Here is a 26,984-nt window from a genome sequence, read left to right on the forward strand (position 1 = left end):
TTTCTAGAAAGGTTTAGCTGAAGATGAAAACCCATGATGAATGTGAGCCTGGGGCCAGACTGAATGCAAAGAAGGCAAGCTGAGCACCATTGTTGATCTCTCTCTGTTTCCTGACTACAGACAGCAATGTGAGCAGCTGCCTCACACCGCTGCCACCACACCTTCCCCGCCAGGACAGGCTATAGCCCTCACACCGTGAGCAGGAATAAACTCCTTCTCTCAGAAGTTGCCTTTTGCTACTCATGCATGCTCTTGTCTTGCCACGCTGCTTGTCACTGGATCACTTTTATCCCACCATGTCACAGGGGTCTTCCAGGCACAGTAAAGCCAGCTCATCACCAGGACTCCTTAGAAAGCAAAATCAAGCCGAGCGTGGCAGCTCACACATGTAACCCCCAGCACTCAGGAGGCTGAGGGAAGAGAACCACCACGAGTGTAAGGCCATGCTGGGCTTCAGAGTGAGTTCTTCAGCCAGCCTAAACTACAGAGTGAGACCCTGCTTCATGAAGGGATGGAGGGAGGACGAGAGGCTTAGTGGCACACACCTTTTCATCCCTGTACTTGTGAGGCTGAGGCAGGAGGATCATGAGGTCAAAATCAGCTTGGGCTATACAGTGAGGTGGTCCCAAACAAACAAGACAAAACAGAGTCTTATTTCTGTCCCCACCTTCTCCATCTTCTCTCACATCACATTCAGTGTCTGCATCCCACTGAGCATCCCTTCGGTACCCGGCCGATATTCTCAGAAGTGGAGACTCATAAAACCACATGTATTCAGATCCCAGCTTAGCCACCTCCTTGTTTGTATGACCTTGGACCATTCATTTAACCCCTCTGAACCTTTTTCCTCACTTCCAAGATGAAGACCTTTGTAATTTCTTCTCTATAAGAGTGGACAGGATTAACTCTTGGAGTCAGCTGAGCACAGCTGAGCACAGTGGTGCATGCCTATAATCTCAACACTAGAGAGGCAGAGGCAGAAGGGTGGCTACAAATTTAAGGCCACTTTGAACTATATACAGGAGTATCAGGCTAGCCAGAATCATGTAGTAAGATTCTATTATCTCAGGAAGGGAGGGAGGGAGGGCTCAGCCGTAGGACAATGTCCCGCACTTAGTAAGTATGACTGGTTAGCTGCTGTTGGATGGCATTCACCATCACCTTCTGAATTGCAAAGTGTTCCCTTGCGGTCACCCTGAGTGATAAATAATGCAAGGAGATGTCAAGGCCAGGTCACCACAAACACCCAGGGGACAACTAATCAAACAGAAGCCAGTGAGTCATGCTAGAGTCATCTGGGAACCACACATTAGCCTGGGCGGCTGGCCCAGTCAGCATTCTGTCTCCCAATGGCCAGGCCCAGCAGTTCCAGCACACCTCCTCTGCAGGGACGCCTCCTTCCTCAGCAACCATCTTCCTCAAGGCCGCCACAGTGCTGAGGATCGGCACAGCTAGGCCAACCCGCAGGAACCGCTGGCTCTTGGAGGAGAAGACCAAAGTGACACTCAAGAATCTGGAAAACAGAAGAGGAGCCAAAATCCTTAATGTCCGTTAAGGTGACAGAAGCGGTCATCAGCACTGCGGAGCATGGGGACAGACAGCATTTATACACAATTTGCTAGTTGGGTCCTTGCACTTTAGGTACCCTTCCAATAGGTGGCAGAAAAGAGCCAAATCTCACAAACTGCTTTTCCAGAGGGTTGATCATAAAAGGGTTTTGAGTGGAAGCCAAATTGCATAAATCTCTGGTCCCATGACTGTAACAGTTAAATAGAAAGGATTAAAAAACAAACAAGGCTGGGCAGGGGTGGTGCACGCCTTTAATCCCAGCACTTGGGAGACAGAGGCAGGTGGATCTCTGTGAGTTTAAGGCTGGCCATCCTGGTCTACAGAGTTAGTTCTAGTATAGTCAAGGCAACACAAAGAAACCTTGTCTCAAAAAACAAAACAAACAACCTGCATTTTGAAAAACAAAACAGCCAAGCTGCTCCTTCCAAAAGAAACCAACTGCATTGGTGACTTGTCCTCAGTGAGAATTTCCCTTGTCAATCTCTGCTTTCACTCCCCCTGCAGCCCTCAGAGGCCACTCCTAGGGGAGTCTGCCGTGTTGTAGTAATTAGCCAAGTCATAAGTGAGGGTAAGAACCTGGTGAGTCTGTCTCAGGGTCACCGTTTAACCACTGTGCTACCAAGGGTCCTCAGTCTCAGCCTACATTTTCCAAGGCTGCCAGTGGCAGTATTACCTATGTTACTGTTTAAGATGACAGTTCTGGGGGGCTGGAAAGATGACTCAGAGGTTAAGAGCACTGGCTGCTCTTCCAGAGGTCCTGAGTTCAATTCCCAGCAACCACATGGTGGCTCACAACCATCTGTAATGAGATCTGGCGCCCTCTTCTGGCGTGAGGGCATACATCGAGGCAGAATGTTGTATACATAATAAATAAATAAATCTTAAAAAAAAAAAAAGATGACAGTTCTGCTTGTGGCGTTGATGGCAGAGACAGCACGGCAGGTCTGAGCAGAGGGAGTGGGGCCTGGTGAAGAGGACTTGTGCTCTGCTAGACCCTACACATGAAGATGCCACGGGAATACAAAGGAGGGATAGGACCGAGGACGGTGGGACCACAGTAATAAGCACCTCCGTCTCCATGCCAGGACTGGCTCCACATCAGATTCACCAACCTTCCACGACACTGGCCTGGCCATCTGTGCTGGTGACAAAATGGGCTTCCAGGAAAGGGACAGCACTGCCAGTTCCTTGCTTTTGGATACTGCAGCCCACTGCTCGCTCATCCCAACACCACTTTCTCCTCATCTTCACCCAAAAAAAAAAACAAAACAAAACAAAACAAAACAAAAAACTGTTTTTCCTCTTTCTTTGCTCCTTCATGAAATCATTTCACTATAATCACATGTGGTAGCTCACACCTATAGACCCAGCACTTGGGAAGGTAAGGCAGAGGGATGGCCAGCTTGAGCAGTAGCAGAATGAGTCTCTGTCTTAAAAAAGAATGAACGAATAAAAAATTCCCTGTCCCTTTATAAAGAAGGAAGGGGATCTTGAGGTACAATGGGGAAGAGGTTGCAGCAACAGAGGCCCTTGTCTGATGCGGGGTGGAGCCTGTGCCAGCTCCTGAGAGGGCCAAAGACCTAAGTCAGGACATAGTATGGACACGCACAAGAATCCTGTTCACATTCCTTCCTCAGCTAAAGAGTGGACACTCCTCTCTCTTTACTTACCCATTCAGTACTGAGTGTCACCTGACTGCAGTACTGGTACCCAGGAGAGAGGAGGGAAGGGTCGAGTATGGCGGGCATGGCACGACACTCAGGACACTCACGTACCTCGTCTGGCGCAAGGGGATGGGAAGGGACACACACAGGAAAGGATCGAAGGTGTTGCTTTGCTTCAGGCAGTGAGGACAAGTCAAGGAAGATCTGTGAGGGTGAAGAACAGAGACAAACCTTCATCACACAGAAGTAAAGAAAGAGAGGTGCTCAGCTCATAACTTATATGTGAATGTTCCTTGCAGCCTTGTTCACAAGAGTCAGAGGGGAATCAAGCTACCTGGCGATAGAAAAGAGATGAACAAAATGGGGTACATCTACACTGTGGAATACAACTCAGCCATAAAAAAGAAACAGAGCCCTGATACTTTGAAAGTATCACGTCAAGTACCAAGAGAGACCCAGACACACAAGGCTACCTATGGTATCATTGTTGGTATGAAATATGTAAAATAGGAAAGCCAAAGAGACACAATACAAAGTGATGGTTTATAGAAGCTGGGAGAAAGGGAAGTGGAATGTGACTAACTCCTGGGTACCAGATTTTCTCTTTGGGTGATAAAAGTTTTCAAGAGCCTGAAGGAGATAATGGCTACCCAGCATTGTGAGCATACATGGCGCTGGGTTGTATATTTTAAATGTATAATTGAGCTGGGTGGAGATGCTGATGCAGGAAGAACACCAGAACCCAGAAGTTCGAGGCCAGGATGTGTCAAACAATAAAATTAAATGGATACTTGTTAAGTAATATGGTTAATTTTATGTTTCAGGACTTTCCCCTTTTGAGGAGAGGAGAGTTTAGTCTCATGTCTCATAGCATACTAAGGATGGGAAAAAAACATTGCATACCAACTTTTAAGCCAAAGGGGTCTCAGAGTCTTTTTATCCCTGGTGCTTAGCTTCCCTGAGCCCCCAAAACACACAAATATCATTTTTAAATTACATTTATTTATTTCATAGGGGCTGGATGGGCATGCCACGGTATTCATGTCAAGTCAGACAACAGCCTTTGGGAGTGGGTACTGTCCTTCCACCATGAGGGTTCTGGCATGGAATTCAGGTCACCAGGCTGGTCAGCAAGTGCCTTTACTCTGAGTCTTTGCACTAGCCCACAAGCACTTTTTAAAGGTCCAAATGTCTAGGTTTTTCTGCCATGGATTTTATTTCAATGAGGGAAAGGAGGGCCTCTGGCATCTTAAGTTTAAAAACTTCCCAAGAGCCAGATGTGGTGTTTCACAGCTGTAATCCTAGTACTCGAGAAACTGAGGTGGAAGGGTGGAAAAACTCCAGGCCAGCTTAGGCTATATAGCAAGACACTATCTCAAAGAAAATAATAATAACAATAAAAATAATAGCAACAACAACAATAATGATATAGGAAAAGCAAGAAGATGAATCCGTGGATTCACCTGAGGCATCTGCTCATTGTTAGACCTCGGGAATACAAGTTATCTAAATAGATGTTACCTGAAGGTTAGCAGTGATTTAGAAAACAGTCCTCATGGCCTTTTGTTTCCTTGCTTGCTGGTAGTGCTGGGGCACGCGGCCTCAGGACTACTAGGCATGCTGTCTACACCACATCACATCCCAGTGTCCCCAGCTCACACTGCTGCTGAACTCACCCAGGAGAGTCAAGGTAGTGTTTTGATAAAAGCAGTGTGTCCCACAGCATTTGCTGACCGCTGAGCGTGGCATTGTGGGGTTCCCTCTGCTGCCCAGTTTCTCATCAGAACCCCCCACCTCTTCAGATCATTGTGTGCCAGGCTGTGCCAACAGGTCACAGGAGAGATTCTTGGATTTGGAAAGCATCCTAATCCCTGCTTCACTCTTTGCTTCTTTTAGCCTCCACAAAACAAAAGCAGGTGCATGTCTTCTCTCATAGAGTGGCATCGTATCAAACTCGTCCAAGAACATGACCTTGACTTCTTTTCTCTAAATGTATTATGTGTGCATGTGAGCATGTGCAGGTGCCTGCAGAGGCCAGACAGAGCTGTCGGATCCTTTGGAACAGGAATTATGGGAGTTTGTGAGCTGCCTGATGTGGGTGCTGGGATCTAAACTCGTGCTCTGAAAGAGCGATGTATTCTTAACTGCTGAGCCACATCCACATCTCCTGCCCCAGTGTGACCTTTCTATTAGCCCTGAATTTATCTCAGGTAGCAAGAGATGTGTGATTTGGGGGAAAAAAATTCTAAATAATTAGCTAAGTATTTGTATTATAAGTGAATGTATGTGCATATATATATCTTATGAAGGTGAGAATCAAACCCATAGAGTTGTATTGTATCAAACTTCAAAGAGTTGCATCGTATCCAACTGGTTCAAGAATATGACTTTGCACACACCAAGCATGTGTTCTACCATTGAGCTATAGCCTCATTCTAAGTTCACATAGATCATAAGCACTATATTTTAATAGTATATAAAATATAAAATGTATTATCAAATCCTATGTAAATACTACACATTGACTGTAAAAACAACCCTCTCACAGAAGTTGAGAACAGAATGGCAATGACCAGAGATCAGGGAGAAGGGATGGCAGATGGAGAAATGCTGACCAATGGGCATGAACTCACAGGTATCACAAAGTCCTGTATTTAACCATGTAGGTGAAATCATTAAAAATAACCAAATATTATATATTTTATGAGATTTTTTTTTACCATAAACGAATGATGAATGTTTAAAGAAACATACATTTAGCATGACATTATATATTACAGGACACACGTCAAATCATCATACCATTCACATGTTTAATTTTGATTTTGTTCCAGTCTTTAAAATATGGAGTTTAAAATGTTTGAAATACACAGATGTGGAAATCTCACATAAGAGGTTTTCTGTATCCAGTGGCTTTCCATAAGTCTCAACCTTTATGCTCATTCCCACCTTGACACTTGTAGTCATCTTTGTTGAGTATGTCCCCCCACCATTTGGTCCGCATCAGCTATCAAAGTCCATGAAAAGACACATGTGGCCAACAGTCTGGGGCTAGGGTCTCCTCTTTGAAGTCTCATTGCTGCAGTTATTTTTGCTAAACACCATAATTCTTTCAAACTTCCCTACTTTCCGATAGAAGTACACATGGCCATGTGATGATTTCTATATCCCCATGCTGTGTTGAGCTCACAATGACTAACTCAAGCCATGTTGCACAAACAGGAAGGGCCTCCCCCACTTCGGTATGACTTCAGCTGGTGATATTCTGGCTTCCATATCCCTGCTCTACAGGACCACCCCCAGCCAATCCTTCCTTCCTTTAAGTGGGGGCAGAGGGCCATTCCAAGAGCCAAGAAGGAAAAGAAGAAATTCTCAAGGTTGGAGTCCACAGGAGATTGACTGGGGCTGCAACAGGAAAGGGAAGGGTCTTTGTGTGTTTTGTCGTGCAGGGTCAAGGGCCATGAGACACAGGTGACCTCTGTGCAAAGCCCCTGGAGACCTCAGTTGAAGAACATGCCGCCTCTCACCTGTACTGTGCTTGAAAGTGGCTCTGCACAAAGCTGGGGCCTAAGGGGAGAGGAGCTGCAGATGGCTGGAGGTCCTCCAAGGCCTTGCTGGCATCTGGGGGCAGCTGCAAAGAAACAGGAAAGAAATCCATTGATGTCCCGGACATATTATGTCACACAGCTGCTTCCAGACCATGGAGCCCATTAAACCCACCCCCAATGCCCACACTGTCCCTTCCTGAGCCTTGAGGAGCGATGATCTTCAATACCGCCTTTACCATCCCTCAGTGTTCTTCCAATCTTGCTGCCCGCTCCCCCACCGAGTCCATGAGAAAGGGTAGAAACATGTGCTGGAAGCAGAACTGGAAGATGAGCATAGCGGGAGCTCACACATACACCCAGGTCCGACTCCGCCCTGGGGTTGATGGCAGGGCTCTTCACTTGTCCTGTGAGGGCCAATATCAGTACCAATAGTCTAAAAGGAAGGTGCCACCTGCTCCAGAGGTTCTACGCAGGAATCTTCTCTTAGCCTCTTCCAGATTCAGTGCTGCTGGAATTGCTTATCCTGAGGCCACACCATACCGTCCTCAGGGCCAGCGTCTTCAAATCTCTCTCTGCTCTATATTTATGCTGCTTTGTCCTCTGTGGTCTCCAAACTCCCTCTGCCTCTGTTATAACAACACTCAATATTGTGCTAAGGGACCACCTGAATAATCCAAGTTAATTACCCTAATTCAACACTCTTAATCACATCTGCAAACATCAGATCCAAATCCCTGCATCCTTAATTTATCTTTCTGGGTCATCTTTCACCTCTCCTCCCTCAGGGCTCTGGTCCACACCAATATCCCCAGTCTCCTCTGGAAGGCTATCACTCCCAGTACGAACTGCTTCAGCTTCCCAAGTTCCCTAGGTACCCTTACTCTCAGCCCACTCCACACCACACAGAGGACATAATTGTTACACAGGATCCATGCTGCTGGATAGGGCAGTCCGGGGGGCCATTCCAATCACAGTACCTCAAAATACAAAGCTGTTGAGTAAATATTTGAACATCCATGTAAGACCAGACATACAATTTGCCTGCCAACACTGCATCTCAATTTCTCATTCTTTTTTTGTCCTCACTACCCTGAGGAGTCATTTTAGACATGTCTCCCTTCCCACTCCCATCCTCGGAGTTCTGGGTATTGCACCCAGGGCCTCACACATAGTAGGCAACTACTCTACCACTGAGCTTCCTCTCCAACTAGGCATGTTTTTCAAAACATCTCCAACACAAAACTATAGTATAGCACTGTGCACACCTCTGTGTGTTATGTGAATATCTATCTCCTAGACCAGTTCTTGGCATTTGGGGACCTTGGACATATTCTCTTTGCTTCTGTGTCACCATGAACAATCTTTATTCTCTTAAATTGTTTCTGTTGAGTATTTTCTAACAGTGATAACACACGTGGCTAATATATTCAACTTTTCTAACCCAGTTAAATAATTTACTTGCTTTGTAGGCTTTTAATCTCAGTCCATTTTTTGTTGCTATAATAAAATACCCAAACTGAGTAATTTATTCTCTCTTGTTTTATGTTGTCATTGTTTGTTTGTGTTTGGGTAGAGTCTTGTGGGAGGGAATAGGGGGGTTCAGGCAGCTCTGTTGGCCTCAAACTCACTCTGGACCCATGACCAACTTTAAGACTCCTGATTTTCTACCTATACCTCTCAAATGCCGGGATTACAGGCATGCATCACTACTCTGGTCATACTGAGAAAGGTTGGTTTAACTTGTAATTCTACAGGCTAGAAGATGGCACTACATCTTCTCAGCACCTGGCAAGGGCCTCGGGGCTCACAACAAAGCAGACATCTCTTCCTGGTCTTATGAAGCCACCAATCCCATCATGGGCACTCCCCACTCTCATGATCTCATCTGTCTCAAATATTCTCCAAAGGGCCTGGCTTATTTCCAAATACCATTAGCAGGACTGAGGCTGGAGCTGAGTGGCATGGAGCTGCTTACTCCCTAGCATGTGTGAGGCGCTGTGATCCATTCCCAGCACTGCAAAATACCATCAGCACACAAGTGTGGGGATTAAGTCTCCAGCATGTGAACAGTTTCCTAATTCTAATATGGAAGTCTTGATAGCACCCGTCTGAAAGAAGGTATGTCTTGAGGAGTCAGTCATTCATAGCTAGTGTGTTAATCAGGGTTACTGCTGCTGTGATAAAACACCATGACCAAAAGCAACTTGGGAAGGAAGGGTTTATTCGCTTTACATAACCAAAGTCATAGTCCACTGAGGGAAGCCAAGGCAGGAACTCAAACCAGGTAGGAACCCTGAGAAAGAAGCTGATACAGAGGTCATAAGGGGTACTGATTACTGGCTTGCTTCTCATGGCTTGCTCAGACTGCTTTCTTATAGCACCCAAGACCACCAGCCAAGAGGTGGCACTACCCATAATGGGCTAGGCCCTTTCCCACTAATCACTAAAAAAATACTCTATGTACTTGCCCAAAGCCTGATCTTATGGAGGCGATTTCTCAGTTGAGGTTCTCTCCTCTCAAACACCTCTAGTTTGTGTCGACATAAAACTATCCAGCATAGATAGATACACACATACATATATACAACATTCATAGACAGACAGATAGACAGACAGATAGATGATTGATAGGTAGATAGATGACAGACAAACAAAACTATCATATTCCAATATGTAACACCCACCACCTGTAGAGTACTCAGTATGTGCCAGGCTAGGTATCTGTTTGTTAACCAGAGTGGTAGCTCCATGCTTACAGGGATGCTTTAACTCAACTGCCATTTCTAGGAAAAGAAGGACATCAGAAGGTTTAAGTGTCCAAGTAACAAGCAGGTGACCTGAGTAGAAGCCATGAAGATAAAAAGAGGTAGGAGGGGAAAATCAAGACATCCTGCGTGAGGAGCTCTTAGTTCAGCAGAACCAGGGAGAAGAAAGAAAGGGATAAAAACACCAACTCCATGGTCGCCACTCGGGGGTGGCTGGACACGGGTTCCATTAACAGAAGTCAAAGGAGATGGGGCTGGAGAAAGACATACCAAGTTTAAGGGTGACTCAACAGCCAAACAGAGAACTAGAATTGTTGTAGAATATTATTTTAGGGTGTGTTACTTTTGTTTATGCTATGGGACATTGGTTTAGTGATGCAAAGATGTGCTGCTTTTGATTATGATGCATTTGTTTAACTCTGTGAAGCTGTGCTACTTTGCCTGCCTAAGACACCTGGTGGTCTAATAAAGCCCCTATCGGCCAATAACAAGGCAGGAGCAAGGATAGGCGGGGCTGGCAGGCATAGAGGATAAATAGAAGGAGAAACGAGGAGAGGAGGATGTCAGGGGCCAGCCACCCACAGAGTAAGAGCGAAAATAAGATATACAGATGGAAGAGAAGGAAGAAGCCCAGAGGCAAAGGTAGTCAGGATAATTTAAGAAAAGCTGGCAAGAAAGAAGACAAGATAAAGCAGGGCATTTATAAATAATAATAAGTCTCTGTGTCTCTGTGTGTGATTTATTTGGGAGCTGGGTGGTCCCCCCCCAAAAAAAAAGCCAAAAGAGTAAAAAGAGGGAAACAACACCATTTTGGTATTCCAGCGTGGGGCTGGAGTAACAGACAACTACGCCGAGTGGCGGATATTTGCAAGGACCGAGAGGGGTGAATTTGCATTGCAGGACACAGGGATGTTCTGGCTCCCCAGGATTTACCCTTCGTGAGCCCCTGAGTCCAGTCCCTGGGTGGGAATGTGTGGAATGTTGTCCTCTGAGTGGAGCACAGCTGGGACTACCCACACAAGACTCTCCCCACCCAGCTTGTTGCTGCTCCCTCAGAAAAAGAGACCCTAGAAAGGGTCATTAGGTCCTCACTGAGATTCTGGCCGCACTTCCGATGTCCCGTCAACTGGCTGTAATCCCAACCCAGCTGTGAGTGGTCTCGGGCGGTTCTAGAGTATAGAGGGGCTGGAGGGTTGGAAAGCAGGGGACTCCATGTGTGTAGCTTTAGGAGGTCGCTACCCACACTGGGAAGGACCCGTTAGTGATAACAGCTCTTCTGAGGTCACACACACATCTCTAGGCCCCTCATCCATGCTCCTCTAATTGAGCTCAATAAACTCATTGATTCTCCAAGCTAGACTTAGATGGAATGGTTAATTTGGTTTGCCATTGGTGCCCTGGCTGGGATAAAGAGATATTTACTTATGTCTCCCCAGGAAAAGCTTAATTCCCTACCAAGAGACAGGTCCATGACCCAAACTGCACTGAGATGTCCCTGCTAGAACATGAGCAGCGTGACCAAAGCTAAAAACACTGATTCTAGCTGTCAGACTAGACAGGAAAGTTTCTGCCATCAAGGCTCCTCGTTAATCCAGAGCTGTCTCATTCTAGATGAGTTTCCCCATGTAATGCCGTGACTTCTCCCTACCTGACCATGTATATTCCCCTCCTAGAGAGGCTTAAGTTCTGTGCAACTAGGAACTTACGCAGGAGAGTTCTAGAGAGAAATGACAAGCTGAGACACTGGGCATGACTGTAGATGGGGGTCACGTGGGCTGATGTGTAGAAAGAAAATGATGAGCAAGACAGGAGAGGCAATAGGACCTCATTTACGAAACAGGGACTGTGAGGTCGGAGGAATGTGAATCTGGACCCAGGTGAGCAAACCTTGCTGCCCTCAGAGCTTTGGGGGGATGCTTGAGCAGCATTCCCTAGTATGCAACTGTGGTGCAAATCAAGAGATGAGGTACACACCAGCATGGAGGCTCACACTGGTAATCCCATCACTTGGGGGCTGACACCGGAAAATCATTGGTCAAAAGGGCCAGCCTGGGCTACAGTGTGAGTTTGAGGTTAGGATAAGCTACAGAAGGAAACTCTGTCTCAGAAAGTAAGGAGGGGGAGGGGAAGACTCTTGCCTAGCACACAATAGGTTCTTGATACATGTCTGCTGTTTCTCTCCTTAGACTCATTCCCATCTTTGCTCTGCAAAAGTAGCACTTTCTAGAAAACTATCAAAAAGATTGTTTATGAGTTGGTGTTTAGGGGGCAGTGAAAATACAGCCTTTGCAGGATGAAGTATTTGAGAATCGTTAAAGTGATGGAAAAGAGAGTGGCCCTTACATTTTCTATTCCCCTTACAAACAAATCTCGTTACAAGCTTTCCTATGTCCTCAGTACAGAAAGACCTTCATAAGGGAAAATCACTCAGAGTTACACGGAGGGCAGGAGCTTTCTTTGTAGAAAGGGAAAATGAAGTTTCCTGCTAAATAACCGAGAGGTTCTGCCCACTGCCTCCAGGATACACGGCCCGGCCACGAAGCAGCCCACCTTCCAGAAGCAACTTCAGGAGGGCCAAGAAAGTGACACTGTTGGTGTTACTGGGTCAGAGAGAGGCTGAGTAAGTCCCTTACTCCAGCCAACAGCCACCTCCAGACCTTGCCCAGGGATGCCCCACTCCTAACACACCTGTTCCACAGAGGGACAGAAAGCTGATATGGTGAGGACAGGGAGTGAGGAGAGGAACCTGAAATCAGACTGAGTGGTTGGCAGGCCCAGGCAGGGAGGATTTGGTTCCAGGTCTTTAGGAAGTCACCAGAGCAAGGCAAACAGGAGATGACATCATCTTGTTCCCTTTCAGAAGAGATCTGGCTTCAGTGTGGAGAAAGCCATGGAGGATAATACTGAAAGTGGGGCCCGGGAGTGTCGCTTGAGGGGTAAACTCCTGCCTAGCAAGCACAAGGTCCTGGGGTCCATCCCCAGCCCAAAAGAAAGAGAGGAGGGAGGGAAGGAGGGAGAGAGGGAAGGAAGGAGGGAGGGAGGGAGGGAGGGAGGGAGGGAGGGAGGGAGGGAGGGAGGGAGGGAGGGAGGGAAAGAAGCTAGTTGAAAGACTGTTAATTATGGCTACTTTTCCTGTATCTTGAAATTACGAAGAATGACTGGCAGGCCCTCATGACATAAATAAATTCAAATGTCTCAAAGAACAGTTTGGGGGTGGCACATATTCATAGGGAACAAAGATTTTAGAGCAGAGCTTCTCAACTAAAGGGTGATTTGGGTCCCCACTTCGGGGACATTTGGCAATGTTTGCACACACATTTAGCAGCACAAGTCAGCCCTGCAAAGGGAAAATTATCCAGCCGCAGATGCCAAGAGTGTTTAGGTTCAGAAAGTCTGATATAGAGTGGGATTTCCTTATTTGTGTACAGGCTCTCCCGTTTCCTAGCTATGTGACCTGGATATACATCGCTTGCCCTGTGCCCTTAAGCCAAATGATTTTTTTCTTGCTATCAAAGGAACAGTGAGGAAGAGTGAAAGGCAATTTGGAAAGCTGCTGCTGAAGTCCAGATCTGGAATGTCCCTCAAAGGCCCATGCGTTAAGGCATGGTCCCAGGCTTTCACTATTAGGAGTTGGTAGAACCTTTAAGAGGCAGGGTCTGGTAGGAAGTCCTAGGTCACTGTGGGCATGCCCTAGAAGGGAACTGTAGGAATCCAGCCCTCCTCAGCCAACATGGGATAAACAGCTCTTCATGTGTTCCCACCATGAAGTGCTCCCCACAGCCCAAATCCAGACTGAAAACTCCCAGAGCCAATGTAAACATTTCTTCCTCTTAAGCTGGTTATCACAGCCATTTGTGACAGTCACAGGAAAGTGACACAGCTATCTCTCCCATCTACTCCCTGGCATATAAGGAGAAAGGGCAGGAGAACAGTCCTGGTTAACACAGCAAGAGGGAGTGGAGACACCTGTCCATATCTCTCCTCTACTAGGCAACTGAGAAGACACAGAGGCTTCAAAAAATGGAGGTTCAACACACTGGATCTGAGACAGATGGAGCCAGACGCGGTCCTATTCTACCAGGTAGAAGATGATGGCTCCCCCCAGGGGCATGATGGTGCACACCTATAATCCTAGCACTTGAGAGGTAAAAGCAAGAAGATCAAGTGTTCAAAACCATTCTTAGCTACATTGCGAATTCAAGTTCAGTCTAAGCTACATGAAACTATCAAAGAGTGAGTGACCCTGGGAAACATCTAACCTATGTTTCCACTAACTATAGTATACAAATTATCATTATGCATATTAAAATAAGACAACCATTTAATAAGTTGCATATTAAAATAAGACAACCATTTAATAAGTTTACTGAGTACTTACTATATGCCAGGTAATGAAAATTGTCAAATTAGATATACAATATAGAAATCTCAGTAAATGGTATCCTTTGCGTGTGTGTGTGTGTGTGTATGTGTGTATCTGTTTGAAAATGTGTTCTCTAAATTTATGGAAGGCCCAGAAGTAGACAACATACATCTGCAATTAATTCTGCCTCTGTAAAAGCCTCCCTTAGCACATGTTTTCCCACAGGCTTCTGACTCTGGGGAGTCCAATCAGACTGTTCCACTTTTCTAACCACAAGCCCAGGAATGAGCACACTAACAACGCTAGGACAATCAGTGTTTGCTCTGGCATGCCAGTTCTGGAGACTCTGTGAGCAATGCAGAAGGCCCTCTTGCTACCCACGTGGGCAGAGCCAGAACGAGAATGAAGAGACCGAGTCAGAGACATGGTGACATCACCTGGGACCTTGGATGCATTCCCACCCAAAGCTGCTTCAACCAGAATTGCAGGTTATAAAAGACAACAAGTGCCCTTTCCTTTAGCCAGATGAAGTTAAATTTCTATCACATAAAACAGAAAGATCTGAAAAAGATCCATGGAAAAAAATGACTATAAATAAACGGGAAAAAAAAAACACCCATTCCCCTCCCAGCCATGAAACAGCACCATATTGGTGTGTGGTTCCCTGGGGTTTTTGTTGTTTGGTCAGCCTGAAACTCAATATGTAGACCAGGCTGCCTTTGCCTTTGCCTCCTAAGTGCTGGGGTTAAATACGTACATCACCATACCTGGCTTCTACTTGGAGCTTTGTTAGGGTGACCACTGGTTTTGTTTTTCTGGTGTCCTACAATCATTGGAGTGATTGCTTTTAAAACAAGAAAACAGGCTTTCAAGGCAGAGTCTCTTGGGCTAGAATCCTGATTAATCTCCTCCCCTTTGTTTATGATTAATTTTACTTATGCCTCTGTGCTGTCTGTCTGTGTGCATATATGCTTAGGTGCCCAGAGGTCAGGAGGAGGAGACAGATCCCTTGGGGCTGGTTTACAGGCATTTGTGAGCTGCCTGCTGTGAGAACTGAACTCCTGTCCACTGGCAGAGCAGTGCTGAATCTTAACATCTCTGCAGCCTCATGACCGATCCTCCTTTTACTGTCTGTGCTGGGATTATAGACGTGCACCATCAAGTCTGACTTCCCAAGGGGGTTGTTGTTGTTGTTAGTGGGTTCGTGAGAAGGATGGGAAATCAGGTGTCTGGATATAAAACTAAACAGAAGGGCTGAGGATGTAGCACCAGTGGTAGAGCACTTGCCCAGCAGGCCTGAGGCTGAAGTTCAATTCTCAGTACTGTGGGATGGGATGGGGGGTGGAGTGGGGGAGGGGTGGGATGGGGGTGGAGTGGGGGAGAGTGGGGGAGGGGTGGGATGGGGGTGGAGTGGGGGAGGGGTGGGGTTGGGCGAGAAGGCAAGCAAAAAAAAAATGATGAAGCAGTTCTGGGAGCTAGGCCTGAATTTTTCTGTGAAATCCACCAAAAATGTGTTACTTTCTGGCTAATTACAAGGTGCACAGGTTACCTACTATTTGAGGATCTGGTTACTGTAACTTGGCCCACTTATAATGTAATTTCACTCACTTTTCCTTGGGCAATAAAGGGGTCATAATAAAGTACGAGATACTATTGGCCTTAATTTAGGAAAGCTCATAAAGAATATAGTTGATGTGCCAATTAACTGTTACAAAGTATTACAGTGTGGTTGGGTGTGGTGGCACACAATTGTCATCCCAGAACTTAGAGAAGCAGAGGCATGGGGAGTTTGAGTTTAAGAGTTTAAAACCAGCTTGGACTACACATGACCAAGCTCCAACTCCCAGCACTACAGAGACAGTGAGCTAGGAGGAGGGTCCCAAGTTAGAGCCTGAGCTACACAGCAAAACTCCATCTAAACAAAACAAAACAAAAGCCAACAGCAACAAACCTACAGCACTATAATGCTTCCTTTGTCCCAAGACCTGAGGGTTCATCAAAATCAGAAATTACACACTCATGCCTTAAAAAAAAAAAAAAAAAAAAAAAGTACCTCCTCTGTGAAATACATTAACTGAGAAAGCAATAGTAGAGTTGATTGAATTAGAACTGCCTCAAAATAACAAAGAAGAACTCTCATGGATCCAGATGCCCAGAGAAATGCATAGAATAGGCAAGGAAAAAAAATAAGGAAAATATTGGAGGGGCGGGGCTTGGGAGATGCCTCAATTAGAAAAGAGCCTGCCACACAAGCATAAGGAAGTGAATTCAAGTCCCCACGTAGGAGCTAGGCATGGCAATGTGCCCTTGCAATCTCAGGACAGGGGAAGGATCAGCTGGAGGGTCCCTGGGACTTGGTGCCAGGACAGTTTAGCCAAATCAGCAAGCTCCCAGTTTATCGAGAGATCCTGTCTCAAAAAAATCCAGTGGTGCATGATCCAAGAAGACACCTGGCACCAGCCTCTGACATTCACATTTGCACCTGCACACACATACAGAAAAAAATGTTTTCCAAGCTGGGCGGTGGTGGCGCACGCCTTTAATCCCAGCACTCGAGAGGCAGAGGCAGGTGGATCTCTGTGAGTTCGAGGCCAGCCTGGTCTACAAGAGCTAGTTCCAGGACAGGAATCAAAAGCTACGGAGAAACCCTGTCTCGAAAAATCAAACAAAAAAAAAATGTTTTCCAGATTAAGAAGCATAATGAAGTCCTATTCACAATTACCACTGGGATTAGGGAAGACAAGAAATACTGCAATAGGCAGGAATGCCTATCTAAAACCAGCAAGAGCTAAAGAGAGCAAGTCCAGAAGGCGTACACTATGACCAGAATACACTGGAATCTAAGAGCTGTGTAAATGTCCACGGGGAGAAGGAAGATCAGCACACATGTTCTTTAGAGAGTGGCTCACCTGCTCAGACGCCAGTCCATGAGCTGAGCCCTCCAAGTCCTCATGGACACGGTCCAGCAGCCAGAGCAGAAACTCCAGGGCATCGTGCTGGGAATTGCCTTGGAACTGAGAGCCATACTTGGAAACGGCATTCTGAAAAGAAGCAAAGACAAAAGTCACCTTGGGCCTTGACACAAACGAAGGAAGGTCTGTAAACACCAAGCTATCAAGTGGTCACCATGCAGTCTTGACCTGAAATAACAACTTGGAAACAACATAGGTAGAAATATTCTTCCCCACCCCAGCTAGCAAATGGGTCCTCTGAAAAGAAGGCAGTTCCAGACCTTGAAGATCCATAAGGCTGTCTCTATAAAATTGTGTGTTTATGTGCGTGTGTGTGCGTGTGTGCGCGCGCGTTTATGCACACGTGTATGCATGCGAGGGCTGGTGATCTAAACTCAGGTCTTGCACTCACGTGCCAAGCACTTTATTAAGCCATCTCTCCAGGCTCTTTGCTAAATACTTTGATAACATCGATCGACCATCTATCTTCCCTGAAGCCCTTGTCTTCTGATCATGGGGACACCACGCACCACTGACCTTCCTCCATAATTCTACCTCCACACTCTCTCACAGGTCACAGGGAAACGCCCTTCTCACTCTACTCTCCTGAGCTGACAGCACTAATTCTCATGGCTTCCCCTCTCTTTGCTAATGACCATACTGCCAGCAAAACTGACTTCCTGAAATGCACGTGTGTGTAGCTCCCTCACCAGCATGCCGGCTGTAAAATACACGTGTGTGTAGCTCCCTCACCAGCATGCCGGCTGTAAAATACACGTGTGTGTAGCTCCCTCACCAGCATGCCGGCTGTAAAACACACATGTGTGTAGCTCCCTCACCAGCATGCCGGCTGTAAAACACACATGTGTGTAGCTCCCTCACCAGCATGCCGGCTGTAAAATACACGTGTGTGTAGCTCCCTCACCAGCATGCCGGCTGTAAAATACACATGTGTGTAGCTCCCTCACCAGCACGCCGGCTGTAAAACACACGTGTGTGTAGCTCCCTCACCAGCACGCCGGCTGTAAAACACATGTGTGTAGCTCCCTCACCAACACGCCGGCTGTAAAACACATGTGTGTAGCTCCCTCACCAGCACGCCGGCTGTAAAACACATGTGTGTAGCTCCCTCACCAACACGCCGGCTGTAAAACACATGTGTGTAGCTCCCTCACCAACATGCCGGCTGTAAAATACATGTATGTAGATCCCCCATCAACATGCCAGCGTAAAATGCATGTGTGTAGCTCCCTCACCAACATGCCGGCTGTAAAATACACATGTGTGTAGCTCCCTCACCAACATGCCGGCTGTAAAATACACATGTGTGTAGCTCCCTCACCAACATGCCGGCTGTAAAATACACATGTGTGTAGCTCCCTCACCAACATGCCGGCTGTAAAACACATGTGTGTAGCTCCCTCACCAACATGCCAGCTGTAAAATACATGTATGTAGATCCCCCATCAACATGCCAGCGTAAAATGCATGTGTGTAGCTCCCTCACCAACATGCCATCTGTAAAACACATGTGTGTAAATCCCCCATCAACATGCCAGCTGTAAAATGCATGTGTGTAGCTCCCTCACCAACATGCGGGCTGTAAAATGTACACGTGTGTAGCTCCCTCACCAACATGCCGGCTGTAAAATACACATGTGTGTAGCTCCCTCACCAGCACGCTGGCTGTAAAATACATGTGTGCAACTCCCTCATCAACATGCCAGCTGTAAAATACACATGTGTGTAGCTCTCTCACCAACATGCCGGCTGTAAAATACATGTATGTAGATCCCCCATCAACATGCCAGCGTAAAATGCATGTGTGTAGCTCCCTCACCAACATGCCATCTGTAAAACACATGTGTGTAAATCCCCCATCAACATGCCAGCTGTAAAATGCATGTGTGTAGCTCCCTCACCAACATGCGGGCTGTAAAATGTACACGTGTGTAGCTCCCTCACCAACATGCCGGCTGTGGGGCTTCACTCTGATCACTTCAGTTGGAATCTTCCCCTGAGCTTCCCTGAAGCTGAACCACCCACACGGGCAGGGCTGCCTGACTCAGCAAACAAAACTGAAAGCATATTGGCTGCCACTGTGGGTCAGTGGTAGCATACTTGCCTAGAATACACAAAGTCCTGGGTTCAATCCCCACAACTGCAGAAGGAAGAGGAAGAAAAGAAAGGAGACACTGTACTAAAAAGTTACTCATTGTTTATCTGTAGATACTATTAACAGGGTGTCCCTCCCCTACCCTTAAGACACCCACAAAGCTGCCTCACAGTACTGACCTTCTTCCTGTTGTGCAGCCAGTCCCTCATCTCTGAATCTCTAAAACCAGTCCTTTCTCTTAGCATTGATGCCATTGGATTTGCCCCCCACACACAAATGCTTCTGCCTCTCCCCTACAATGAAGTAGGACAGATCTTCTCATCTAGGTGAGCAGAAATAGTCAGAACTCAACAGTGTAGGATGATCGGCTCACATCTCAGTAGGGACCACAGACAGCCCTTCCCTAGTCCATGGGTTCATAAGAAACCAGACTAATCTTCCTGCAGCCCAGTTACTGTAGCAAAGCCTTCCTTATCCTACAAAGTAGCTCAAACTCCTTCATTGTTCCATCCTAAACTAACATCTTTCTCTAGTCTCTCTCTCTTCTCTCCTCCTTCCTCACTACCACCAAGATCTCCTATAGCCCTGTAAGCCCTGTAGTCCAAACCTCAAACTGTGTCATTGAGGATGACCTTGAACTTCTGACCCTCCTGTCTCTGCCTCCCTCGCACCAAGATTACAGACACACGCCACCAAGTCTACTACCTCCCTGTTTCAAAGCCCCCAGTAAGCAAGCCACTCAGGTGCCCCAAACTTTCTGGCGTCTATGGTCTAGACCAGCACTTTTGTCTAGCCTCTACAGTTCTGCCCCCTTCGGGTCACTGGGAATTCTCTTCCTCTTAGCCTGGCTACATCATAATCAAAGCCTCACAAAGAATTTGACAACTTCAAGAAGACAGGTAAGATGGGATCCTCACAACAAAACTGTGTAGGGCTGGGGACCTGGCTCAGTGGATAAATGCACTTACTGCCAATCACAACAGCTGGAACTCAGTCCCCAAGGCCTGTGGCGGATGAAGAGAACTTGCAAGTTGTCTTTTAACCCTCATACAAGTTCTGTGGCAGGCTGGCACTTACAGGCATGTATGTGTATACCCCCCACACACACACAATTAATGATAAGTAAAAATCAAATTTAAAAAAGTAAAGTCTCTCTGTATATGCACAGTAATTTCACTTTGGAGAACATAACTCAGATAAGAGACACAGCAAGGATATTTCTATGGACCAAAAGTATCCATGAGAAAGCTAGTGGTGGAGCCTCGCTTTTGTACCCAGGACCCTGAAAGGCTAAGGCAGGAAGATCTTAAATTCCAGACTGGCCTAGGCTATACAACAAGACCTTTTCACCAAGAAACCAAGGGTTGGGGATGTGGCTCAATGTGGAAAGTTTGTCTAGCCTGTGAAAGACCCAAGGTTGGATCCCCAGCACCACAAGACGGCGCAGGAGCAAAAACACACAAAAGATGAGAATGGCATCCGGTATGTCTATCCTGCAGCACAGCACAGCTTGGTCCACTGTGCATGTGAATGTGTGCGTGAGTGTGTATGTAAGAGGGTGAGTGTGTGTGTAAGACTGTTAGAGTATGTAAGAGAGTGCATGTGAGTGCATGAGAGTATATATGAATGAGTGAGTGTGTGTGTGTGTATAAGTGTGTGAGAGAGTGTGTGTTCTCTCCCAAATACCGGTGATTTTTCAACATTTCTTCTAATTTAATGGTTCCAGCCAGATTTTTTTTTGCCCAATAGTTTTTACTGTTTCTATTTCTCCTCTTACTGTTTTGTCCATAACTTTCAAAGCAAAAGTGAAGGGATTGGGGATACAGCTCAATATTTAGTAAAGTGCTTCGCAGTGTGTGAGGGACCCTGAGTTCAATCCTTAGTACCACGGGAGGGAAAAAAAAGAAAAAGAATGAATTTTTGTTTCAAAGATAGAGGAGCCTCTAAAGGAACATCAGAAGTTCAAGGTCATCCTTGTCTACTTAGTGAGTCAGATGCCAGTCGCAAATCAGTAAAAGACAGAAAACTTAAAAAGTTAAAATAAATAAAAGAAAATGTCTCTAGTACATGGTTGTATATCTAAATTTGATTTAAAGCACAAGTATATCTAAATTTGATTTTAAGCTAAGAGAAATTCCAGATGGCTGAAATCCTTAGTACAACCATAGAAAAACTAGAATGCCACAAAATAGAAGACATATCAAAAAGCCTGAGGGAGCTGGGTGTGGTGGTGCAAGCCTGTGGTTCCAGCATGCAGCAGACTGAGACAGGAGAACCCTGAGTTCCAGACCAGCCAGGGCTGCACAGTAAGACTCTGTTAAAAAAAAAACATACATATATATATATATATATATTTACAAAAAGACATAGCATAAACAAATCTAAAGCTTCCAGCACTGGGGTAGGAGAAAAAGAAACAATTTGTATAAAACATTTGTAGAGAATACTGAGAACACAGGGAAGCAGATGGAACATTAAGAACAAACCCGAACAGATACACAAACAGTAGAAGAATCTAGTCAAGAAACACGGGAAGTACTTCCACCTCACTCCTAATTGAAGACCAAAAGTAAAGCCGGTTTTCCATCAAGTAAGTCAGGTCCATTACCAAGCCTGCTCACAGTAAGGGTAATGAGGTGCTGGAGATTTGGGACTGCAAAGAGAATTGACATTATGTGTTCTCTCCTCGAAAAGGGGTTAAGTACCTGATGCTGGTGATTATGTAATTATTCTGAGTTAACCATCTTACCCTGTGTACACATCTCAAAGCATCATGCTATGCACTATTGACACAGAGTTTCTCTTGCCAATTGTTAAGTCTTATAAAACCGGGGCCAGTGGGCTCATGTGACAAAAACACCCAATCTGCTCTCGGAGAGTTCTTAAATGTGTATATGCAACCTGACATTATTGTTTGGAAAGAAATAACCAATGAGGATTGTAAATAATAAAAAAAGAACAATAATCAAATACAGTGGAGTCGATTTAGGAAGAAAAAAAGAAAGGTGCCAGGTCTGGAGGCACACGCCTTTAGTCCCAGCACGCAGGAGGCAGAGGAAGACTGTTTCTGTGAGTTTGAGGCCAACCACAGCTACATAGTGAGGTCCTGTCTTAAAAACTAAAGAAAAATGGAAAGAAGGGATGGAGGGTACACATTTAAGTACACATTTAAGGGTACACATTTAAGATGGGATGATGACGAACCAGGTACCTGCACTTCCTAAAACGAATTCAGCACTTGAAATGGATGCACCTCACTATATAACTTACACTTTAAAAGTAAACCCAGAAAGTCATTAAAACAGTTGTTCCTTTTATTTTGAAAACACAATTCCACTCATGGAATTATATATTTGGAAATAATCAGAGCTGAGAACAATGACTTAAATACAGGGAAACTGGGGCTGGGGATGGCTCAGTTGTTAAGAGCATTGACTGACTTCCAGAACTCGGGTTTGATTCCCAGCACCCAGATAATGGCTCACAACCTTCTGTAACTCCATTCTCAGGGATTCAAGGCCCTCTTGGGTGCCATGTGGCACACAGACATACATGCAGGCAAAGGACCCATTTACATAAAGGGAAAGAAATATAATTTTTAAATAAAGTAAGTTAGAAAAATACAGGCATTTTCACTACAGTATGCTCATGGAAAACGCAATAGAGCAACAGTATCTCCACAAAGGATTGGCCCATCTGATGATACATTCAATTATTAAAAGTCAAGTTCTGAGCATTATTCTAAAGCCAAAAGGTCTTGTAATAATACTCACATTATTAAAAAAAAAGAAAGAAAGAAAGAAAGAAAGAAAGAAAGAAAGAAAGAAAGAAAGAAAGAAAGAAAGAATACAGCAGGGTGTGGAGGGGTGTGTACCTAGCACTTGGTTGCAGAGTCAGGTGCGTCAGTACAAGGCCAGCCTGGTCTACAAGCAAGTTCCACGCTAGGTAGTCCACACAGCCCTGGCTCAAAAACAAACAAGCGGAATGCAGAACTAGAATTTCTTTATTGGGGTGGGGGAGGGGTGTTGTTTTGAGTTTGTTTTTGTTTTTGTTTTTGAGACAGGGTTTCTCTGTGTAACATTCCTGGTTGTCCTAGAACTCATTCTGTAGACCAGCCTGGCATTGAACTCACAGAGATTCACCTGCTTCTGCCTCCTAAATGCTGGGATTAAAGGTGTGCAAGCTGCACTGCCCAACCAGAACTAGAATTTCTGATTGTTTACAACATACCAGAAAGTTTACAATGGTTTATACTATGATTCTGGGGAGTTACAGATTCTTCTTATACTTTCTAATTTTTTGCAATACACATACTTAACTATATCATTAGAAAATAATTATAGATAATGAGAGGATTTTTAAAAGCGTATTTAATCCATTTTCTGTTGAAACAAAACTTGGTCCTGCTATGTGTGGGAAACTGGTGATTCTGGACTCAAGAAGGGAGAATACTGTAAACCCATCCTATTTGTGGGTGTGGGGTCAAGCCCCACATGCTGGACCCTTCCTGGGTCTAAGCTAGCTGGACTCTCCCTGGTTCTGAAGCTAGCTAACTAGGGTCAAGCCCCACATGCTGGGCCCCTCGTGGGTCTGAAGTAAGTTAATCATCTTTAAAGACCATCTCCTTAACAAGATCAAATTTCTAATTCTCCACTCTCCTCCTCAGCTACAGGAGCCTTCATGGATGAATTTGTCAAAAGGATTCTGGGTCTTCGTTCTGCTCCACCCCTCTCCTGGGCAGTCATTTTCCTTCTCAGGCCTGGAGTCACTATCTCCCATCTTCCATGTCCTTAACTGACACTTCATCTTTCATAACCCAACTCAGGGCAAAGGGACCTCTTGCCACAATGTCCAGAGCACCTTGTATTTTTCCTTTCATCTTATCACCAGTTCTAATTGAGGGCCTGCATGACCCATGTCAACATCCATTTCTCCTCTAGAGAGTAAACTTCTGGGAAGTATGCTCAGATTTGGACTCAGAGTTGGCCCTCGGTCCCAGGATCTGGGTTTGCACTGGCCACTCATCACACAGTCCCAGTTCCCGATAGACTGTCTCCACGTTCAATAAGCACGCGTTGACTAGGTGAAAGTTTCAATACCCTTAAGAGCCCACCTAATATTTCCATCCCTAATATTTAAAAGTCAGGATTCTAAAATCTACTCTACCTTCCAAATCTGGTCACCCGAGAGTCCCAAGGGAATCCCAGATTACATCCCCTTCATTAACAACTTGGTTATCGTTCAGTTCCCCCAAGGCACTGGGAGCTCCCAGTGCCTGGGGATTCAGACAACAGAAGAGAGGAATTCCTGGTGAGTCACTGGCCATGATTACAAATGTGAGCGTCCTTCCAAGCCGCTTGCCACTCTCACTGCTGTAGCAATGGGGTGGGAACACATCTGGTAAAGGCAAGCTTACTCAAAGATCACCTCCCTTCCTGATCTAGGGCTCTCTGCAGGAAGGAAGTATAATTCCAGAATAAACATTCCTCAGGAACCAGGCATGTTCTTGGTGCTCTATATATAGCTCACTTAACACAACTACCTTATAATGAAGTAATGGTCATATAGTTCGATTTTATAGACGAGGAAAGATTAATCTGCATAAAAATCGTAAAGCCCCAGAGACCTTGCTTTTTCTGTGTGTGTGCGCCCACCAGTGCATTCAACTGTATATGAGCACCAAACAAGTGTGTTCCTCGCGGCTTTTTTTCCAGACAATAACTATCATTGAATCTAGAAGCTCACAAGTCGACTAGACTGTCTAGCCAGAAAGCCCAAGGGAAACCACCTGCTCTGGTCCCCCTAGCGCTGCAACTACAGGCCCACAGGGAAATGATAGGTCTGCACTGGGTCACTCATTTGACCTTTTTTCCTTTTTACCTGGGTTCTGGAGCCAGAACTCATATCCTCAAAGCCTGCATAACCAAGCGCTCTGCCAAGCACTGAGTCATTGCCCACAAGACCACTATACTACACTGCTACTATATTTGAAAAGCAACTGTGGCCTAAAAGTGACACTAAAGACATCGTGTGACGACTGGAACACGGTGCTTCTCCAGGAATGGAGGTGGGGGAGGAAGGCAGTGGCTAGCATCCTAGCCCTTGACACCACAAAGGCTGCTTTCTCCGGCTGAAACTCAAGATGTTTATGAAATGAACACTGACAGTCATGCTTGCCCTCGCCTCAATAACAATCACTAGTCCTCGGGATGCTTCAGCTCTCTGTGCAGAGCTGCGGTTTTACAGCAGGAAGCAAGCCCTGTGCACCAATTATCAGGAACGCTTTCATCCGTCTTTTGTACTTTAACCCATTCTCATGCCCTAAAACCCTCCCAGCTGTAATCTTGCAGATAACAAATGCTCACATACTGTCAGGATTTAATATGAATTAAATTAAGGGACATCATCTCAAAATTAGCAATCTCGCTGACTCCCCCCCCCCCATTTGTCACAGTACCTGACCCACTGGTTCTCGGCAGCCTGGGCTTAAATAACCCAAAGCCACGGTGTCCAAGGTCATACATGATCTGAAGACCCTCGCCTGCCTTCAGCACGCATCACCTTCAGGCCTACGCCCTTTCTACTTACTGATCACTCTGCCTGGATTTTCCCTAGATCTTGGCCTGGCTGTGTCCTTCTCAACATTGTTCTCCACGCCTGTATCACCTTCTTCCCCAAACCTTGGCCTTCAAAACTTCCCACTCTGCACCCCTCCAGATCCGAAGCTCTAACTCACCGTGTCCCGCAAATCCACACTCCTTCAACAACTGCTTGCTAAACACAAAACTGCTGGATAAACTTAAGGCTGCCAGCTCTCTCCACCCCAGCTCAAAATACCAGGGAGAAACTAATTCTAAAAGAAAGCATTTGCAAGTGACAATGTCACCTCAAAACAAAGGCGATAACCGGTGGCTGGACTAGCTAAGTGGTATCTACAGAGGTCCCCCCACCTCCCACCTTCGAGGGAACCCGGCTCGGCTTGGTGGTTCACACGCTTTTCAGGAACCGAAACCAGAAGGATCGGTAGAGGCTGCGGACCGCCGGCGCTGCTGGCGCTGCCTACCTTGAACTCAGCGGAAAGTTGGGGCGTGTATTCGCGCGTCCAGAGCGCGCGCACCAGCGCCGCCAGCTGCTCGGTGACCTCGGCGCGGCCCGGCGCCGCCCGGTAGCGCCCCAGAGCTAGGAACTCGGCCAGCAGGTCCGTGTTGCTGAGACACTGCACCACGGCGTTCATGAAACAGGTGTTGCCGTGGTTCTTCAAGCCCTGCGCGCCGGGCGGCCGCGCCCCGTCGCCCGCAGACAGCTGGGGCTGGGGTCCCGGAGGACGATCCGGCCCTGGGCTCCCGGGAGCGGCCGGTGCCGGGGCGCAGGCGAAGCCCCCGTCTCCGTCGCCATCGTAGGGGCCGGACTGGGTCGGGGGCCCGGACCGGGTTGGCGAGTCCCCTGAGCGGGAGTGGCTGCCCAGAGCTAGCAGGAAGCGGCTGAGCAGGCGGCGCAGGGAACGCCGGCGACGGGGCCGGGGAGCGGGCGGCCCCTCTCCCAGTGCGTCCCCGACTCCGGGATCCATGCTGGCCGAGCACGGTGGTCCGGGAGCACAGCCCCCGGGGTCCGAAGCGGACCGGCAACTCCCCGACCCTCACCGCCTCTGAGAGGCGTGGGGCGCCGGCTACCTGAGAGCCAGGTGTGCGGGCACCGGGCAAGGGCGGAGCCAGGGGCGGGGCCGTCCCGCCGCCGCCCCGCCCCGCCCCGCGCGGGAATCCGGCCCTGGGGCAGCGCCCGCCCCCGCGGCCCCGGCTGGGAAAGCAATCCCCTGGAGCCCGCCTAGAGGACTTGCCCGCCCTTCCTTCCCGCCTTGGAACAGGCCTTTCCCCTCTGTTCGCCTTCTCCGCCCATCCCTACGCTGCGGAGACAACCCAGGGATGGAAAGCAAAGCCCAGGCTCTGGTTAAGTTTTTCTGGTCTTGGGAGCCAGGTGAAGACGAGGAAAAATAACCGGCGAGCGGTGTCCC

The 26,984-nt window shown here is 46.8% G+C and overlaps 1 protein-coding gene across 2 annotated transcripts in view; it reads right to left on the bottom strand.

The window, feature by feature from the left end:
* Usp43 (ubiquitin specific peptidase 43) overlaps positions 1-26,627 on the bottom strand; it is a 69,785-nt gene extending 43,158 nt beyond the window's left edge. For both annotated transcript variants that reach the window (XM_057775103.1, XM_057775102.1), the window contains exons 1-5: positions 26,040-26,627; positions 16,819-16,950; positions 6,761-6,864; positions 3,345-3,437; positions 1,378-1,513 (exon numbers count right to left, since the gene is read on the bottom strand). In XM_057775103.1, coding sequence (XP_057631086.1) covers positions 1,378-1,513; positions 3,345-3,437; positions 6,761-6,864; positions 16,819-16,950; positions 26,040-26,543 — 969 coding nt within the window. In that variant the 5' untranslated portion in view covers positions 26,544-26,627. The remainder of the gene's footprint in view (positions 1-1,377; positions 1,514-3,344; positions 3,438-6,760; positions 6,865-16,818; positions 16,951-26,039) is intronic.
* Between the last annotated feature and the right edge of the window lie 357 nt (positions 26,628-26,984).

This window comes from Chionomys nivalis, chromosome 7, assembly GCF_950005125.1.
Source record: "Chionomys nivalis chromosome 7, mChiNiv1.1, whole genome shotgun sequence".
NCBI classification, from domain to species: Eukaryota; Metazoa; Chordata; class Mammalia; order Rodentia; family Cricetidae; genus Chionomys; species Chionomys nivalis.